Source organism: Pantherophis guttatus, chromosome 5 (genome assembly GCF_059756535.1).
Source record: "Pantherophis guttatus breed Tessera chromosome 5, ASM5975653v1, whole genome shotgun sequence".
Classification (NCBI taxonomy): Eukaryota; Metazoa; Chordata; class Lepidosauria; order Squamata; family Colubridae; genus Pantherophis; species Pantherophis guttatus.
In genome coordinates, this window is record NC_142067.1 from 610,266 (window position 1) to 616,265 (window position 6,000).

Here is a 6,000-nt window from a genome sequence, read left to right on the forward strand (position 1 = left end):
CTGTACCCAGAACTCTCCCCCCCCCCAAGTGGGTGCAATTTATGATAAATTCAGCACACCTGGAAGCAGGAGCCCAATTTTTACAGGACCAGCAGCTATGAAAATGAAAACTGGTTGGATGTGCTGTTTCAGATATGCTGAGGCTCTCTGAATGACTTTTTGTGCTCTTCCTTTCCAGGGAAGAAAACAATCCAGAAATATCCCCATGTTCATCAACCACTCAGACTTCAGCCCCCCAATTTTCCTCCTGACAGGCTTTCCTGGCCTAGAAAAACTCCATTTCTGGATTTCCCTCCCCATCTGCTGCATGTACTTGGTGGCCATCACGGGGAACTGCGTCATCCTCTTCGTCATCAGGACGGACCAAACTCTCCACTCCCCCATGTACTATTTCCTTTCCATGCTGGCCCTCTCGGACCTGGGTTTATCCTTTGCCACTTTACCCACCACGCTGAGCGTGCTGTGGTTCAACCACCATGAGATCCACTTTGAGGCCTGCTTGGTCCAGATGTATTTCATCCACACTTTCTCCATTGTCGAGTCTGGTGTTCTCCTCTCTATGGCCTTCGATCGCTTGGTGGCCATCTGGAACCCTTTGAGATACACAAGTGTTTTGACCTATGAGACGGTCATCAAGATCGGGGTGGGAGTAGCCCTTCGAGCTGCCTTCCTTGTGTTTCCAGCCTCCTTCCTCCTGAAGCGCCTGAAGTATGGGAGGATAAATGTCCTCTCCTATTCCTTCTGTTTGCACCAGGATCTTCTGAAGGTGGTGCTCTCGGACAGGAGAATCAGCAGCATCTACGGCTTGACTGTTATTCTCTCGTCCACAGGGATGGATTCCCTCCTGCTGGTCTTCTCCTACTTCTGGATCCTCAAGACCGTCCTGGGAGCTTTCTCCAAGGAGGAATGCCTCAAAACCTTGAGCACTTGCACCTCCCACTTCTGTGCTGTCCTGAGCTTCTACATCCCCATGCTTGGTCTCACCATGATCCACCGGTATGGGAAGCATGCTTCCCCCATCGTTTACATCATCATGGCCAATGTCTACCTGTTGTTGCCTCCTCTAATGAACCCCATTGTGTACAGCATCCAAACAAAACAGCTCCGCACTCGGATCCTCAGTAAATTTCAGAAAGGGAGAAAATGGTGAGAACCTCATGGAGGTCATCCCAAGTACAAGGGAGATGGGGCTGTTTCCCTTTTCCTCCTGCTGCACCAGATGTTCTCCAGATGTGCTATGAACTTAGTCAGAAAAGGCAGAAAAGGTTAGGTAAAGGATGGGGCTGCGATGACAATAGAAGTCCTATCAAGAGAGGGCAGGTTGCATATATGGCTTCAGGAACTACTCCAACTTGTAGTACAAGGAAGACATTTAGGAAGTAAGAGAAGGCTTTTTACAGCAATCATGACCGGTCAGTCCAGAATTATGGAAGAAGGCTCCCCTTTGGTGGTCAAACCAGTCCAAGAGGAGTCAACTTTACAGCAGGTTCCCTTTGAAATTCACTTTCCTGAGCAGACCCAGTGGGCTGAATCTCTTTTTAGCTTCTCCTGTGGTTGAGAGGATGGAGCTTCTCTGAGACTCCAGAGGAAGCCGAATCTGGCAAAATATCTCAATCAGCAAGAATTTTCTTCAGTTTTGTTTGTTGTGTTAATAATGGAGACTACCTTGGTATGTTTTTCTGTTTGATGCTGGGCTGTGTGTTGAGAGTTTAAGATTCTCTGAATGGCCCTGAAAGGTCTTCCTTTCTTCTTATTTTATTATGAAATTGTTTTCCCTAAGCTGAAGTGATTTGCTAATTAGATATATTGGCACAAACACAATGTGGTACCTCCAAATATTGGCAATTATAAATATACATAGACAGTGGTGGGATTCAAATAATTTAACAACCGGTTCTCTGCCCTAATGACCGGCTGGGTGGGTGTGGCTGGGTGGGCGTGGCCAGGGGGCATGAAAGCACTCAGCCTCCTGCAGCACTCTGCCAGTCAAAACGGGGCATGGGGGTTAATTACAGAATGTGGACTTTGCTTTGTGACATCCAGATTCAGCAAACAAGGGGTGTGAACTGCACAGAAAATACACTTTTGTTTGGTTAAGAAGAAATATCCCCAAAGTCAGATGTAGACTAAATGTAGACTGACTTTTAGCTACCCATCTTCCCAGCAAACAGCAAAGTTTGAAGCTCCAGGTAAAGAGGATTCATTTTAGGATGAGTAACCACAGTTTGCATGTTGGAGGTTCCTAAAGGAATGCTGGGAAACTCTGTATTTTAAAGAACATTTGAGGGAAGGGTGCAGAATAGCCCTTCTCTGCCTGAGGCTGTAGAGACCTGGCACCAATCAAAACACTGACAGTATATGAAAATAAGAGCAAACTCCACTCCCTTCTAGCATGATGATGTACCTAGTTTGTAATGAAACATCTGCAAGAAAACCATCAAGCTCAGAGAGCACCAAGGACCCCACAGTTCAGTCCTGAGCTACAAATATTCTCTTCTATCGATAAACCCTTTTTGGGTAGAGGGACTCAGAGCTTGCCTTATATGAGATGGCTCCCAGTGGATTTCATTCTAAATTTTGAAATGATTTATTTATTTTATTTTGTCAAGCATGTATTTTATGCCAGATACAAGTGTAAACATAATTATAAATACATGAAAAGGATACGAATAAAAGAAAACATTAGGACAGGGACGGTTGGCACGCTTACGCAGGCCCCTTACAGACCTCTTAGGGATGGGGTGAGGTCTACATCTTCTGTGAAATCGACATGTAGTAGATCGTTGTGAGTAGTTGTGGTACAATTGGGAAATGAGGGGCATGAGCCATTGCTGTTTACAAGGACTGAACTGAAGAATGTGTTGAAGAGGTTGGCCTTAACGGTTTCATCATTACAGTCTTTCCCGTTTGGTCCTTTTAGTGGTGGGATGGATCTTGAGTCTTTAAGTTTGTTGTTTACGAAATTGTAGGAGGCCCGGGTGGATTTAGTGCATATTAGGTTTTCCTCTTGTTTGCTGTGATAACTGATGCATTCTGCCTTTATCTGTCGGCATAAGGTTTTGTAGCAACTTTTGAAATTAGCTATGTAGCCAGTTTTGTTTTTGCGCCAAAGAGGGATTTTTTGGTCTGAAGCTTCCTTATTGTTATGGGTAATTTATTTTTCCTGGGTTTGGGGGTTATTAGTGGTACGTGTAGTTTGATGATTCTTTTGACTTCTTGCAAAAAATGTTATAATGGTCTTCGGCAGTGATGCAGCCAATGAATAGAGCTTGCCAATCAAGAGATGAAAGGTCATCAGTTATGAGATCATAGTTGGCTTTTCTAAAGTTATACTTTGGGGTTCTGTCACTATGATTGTCTATGTGAGGACGTAAGTTGAGATAAAAGTCTATCATGCTATGGTCACTGTTGGAAAAGGGTTCTTTTATTTGTAGTCCATAAATTGAATTTAAACTGTTGCAGAAGATGAGATCAAGACAGTTGTTGAGTCTAGTGTTATTAGTTACTAGTTGATCTAGTCCCAGATTAGTTACAGCATTGTACAGGGTTGCATGTATGGGCTCAGTTGTACATTCACTTAGGGTCCAATTAATAAGAGGTAGATTTAGGTCACTAAGAAAGATAAGAGGGTGTGGGCAGGAGGCTGCCCATATTAGTAGTGATGTTAGTTTGTTCGCCTGTACAAGGTTGTAATCAGGGGCTCTGTAACAAAGTATGAAGCGAATTGTGGTGTTTAGGGAAAGGTTGCATACAATGGTCTCAGGAAGAGCTCACTCCTGTGTAAGTTGAATATTTTTTAATTTAGGGATTTTTTATAGAAGATAGCAACACCACCGCCTCTGTGGATTTCACGGTCGGACCTGTACACGTGATAGTCTCTTACTGTGGTAATGGAGTCTTGGAGGGATGAATTCAGCCACGTCTCACATACAAATATAATGTCAAAAATAGTCGTATTTAGTAGAAGGAGGAATTCTGGCATTTTGTTTACAAGGCTTCGTGAATTAAGTAGTTTGCATTGTAAATAAGGAATGAAGAGTTATAATGGCTGAGCATTTGATCCTTCATACATCAAAAAAATACAAAGCTAAGGGATAAACAAATAAAAAACAGATTTGAAAAAGAAAAGGCTCAGGAAAGAAAAAGAGTGAAAGTGTAAGAAACAAAGAGGAAAAGAAAGAAAACCAAAAAAGAATGACTTCCAATTTTCTTTGGTATAGATCAGAGGTGGGATTCACTTACCTTCCCTACCGGTTTGCAAACGTGAGAGCGTGGGCACCTGCACAGTAGTCACACATTACATCCAGGGGGTGGGTGGAGCCTCCCATAGTCACCGCTACCGGTTCTCGCAATCTGGAGAGAACCGGCTGAATCCCACCACTGGTACAGATATAAGTAAATATATATATCAAACTCTTAAGATGAACATTTGTCTACATTATTTCCATAATCCCATATCTAATCATCAAAGCCCAGATCAACTTTTAATTTCAGTTTCTCACAAAAAGTCCAGTAATAGTTCATATCGCTTTAATCAGCGATAGTTGATAGTTGATAGTTGACTCAGCCTTCCATCCTTTCTAAGGTAGGTGAAATGAGGACCCAGTTTGTGGGGGCAATAAGCTGACTTTGTATAAATATACAAAAGGATGAAGGCTATTGCTTAAAAGCATTGTAAGCCGCCCTGAGTCTCCGGAGAAGGGCGGCAGATAAATCAAATTAAAAAAAAAAATCACTATTTGTTAAGGAAACCACAACTGATTTATTTAATTGAATCAAACTCTAAATAAAACAGGAATGGAAAATGCTAAGCTCTAGTCTCAACTTTGGCAACTTTAAGGTGCAACTCCCAGAATTCCCAAGGCAGAATGAAGTTCACCCATCTTAAACTTGCCAAGACTGAAAAATGCTGATCTACAGATAGACAGTTGCCATGAACAGTTGCCATGGAAGCAGGTGGGGGTGGCTACATTCAGTCCTGGAAGTTCAGTGTCCCACGCATGTGGCTGGTGCCACTAGTGGTTAATTTGGATAGTCAGATGCAGGGGTCAAAGATGGAACTGGGTGGAGCCTCAAAAAACCCTCAGGCTAAGATGACAGCCATACAGGTAAGAGGGGCATTACATCATCAACATGTCCAATCCACGTGCACAACTCAACAACTTCAGTCAATCAATTGATCGATCGATCAATCAATCAATCAGAATAGAGCTGGACAATTGATGTTTGTATCATAATCAATTATGCCCTTTCCTGGACAGGAAGGCTGTCCTCTCAGTCACTCATGCTCTGGTCATCTTCCATTTGAACTACTCCAACACAAACTACATGGGGTCACCCTTGAGAAATATCCAGAAGCTTCAGCTGATGCAAAATTTGGGGTGTCCAAAGGAAGGCGTATGGAACACCCCTGCTCCACAGCCGAATTGGGTGCCAGTTTGCTTCCAGGTCCAATTCAAGGGGTTGGGGAGTTTCTGCGCATGTGTAGAAGTGCGCGAGTGCAAGCGAAGCAAACAAGCAGCCCCATTGCGAATTGGTAGTACAGGTAAGTAGAACCCACCCTGAGCCCCCCACCCTGCTCCTCTCCCAGGGAATGAAGGGCTAAGGGCTCTTTGGTTCTGGATTTTCCTTTGGGGTGACAGAGAATAAAGAGACTTCTTCTGTATCAGAACCTTTCACAAATTTCTTTTTTTAAAAAAAAAAAAATTTATTGTTTAAAAAAGAAAAACATCATTAAAGTACAAACAAACATAAATACAGTAAAACAATACGAAAAACAAACCAACATCAAAAAGAAAATAAATTTGTTGCATCGGTGGGTTATTTTCCTTTTCCACCTGTTTTTCTCTATACATATCTATTTTATGTATTCATTTATTTACATAGTTATACACAAATCAATTGTAATCTACTTCTTGCTTAGCTACCTGTGGCTCCTGTTTAGACATTCAGGCTACATTATTTTCCTATATTTATTTTTCCCTCTAATCAGGAATACCA

At 42.5% G+C, this 6,000-nt stretch overlaps 1 protein-coding gene and 1 pseudogene across 1 annotated transcript; one reads left to right on the forward strand and one right to left on the reverse strand.

The window, feature by feature from the left end:
* The first annotated feature begins 205 nt into the window (after nucleotides 1-205).
* LOC148113264 (olfactory receptor 51G2-like) lies at nucleotides 206-1,150 on the forward strand. Its single transcript, XM_087871527.1, has one exon. The coding sequence runs from the start codon at nucleotides 206-208 to the stop codon at nucleotides 1,148-1,150; it is 945 nt and encodes a 314-aa protein (XP_087727653.1).
* Nucleotides 1,151-2,719: 1,569 nt separating this feature from the next.
* Nucleotides 2,720-3,982, reverse strand: LOC148113265 (uncharacterized; annotated as a pseudogene).
* Between the last annotated feature and the right edge of the window lie 2,018 nt (nucleotides 3,983-6,000).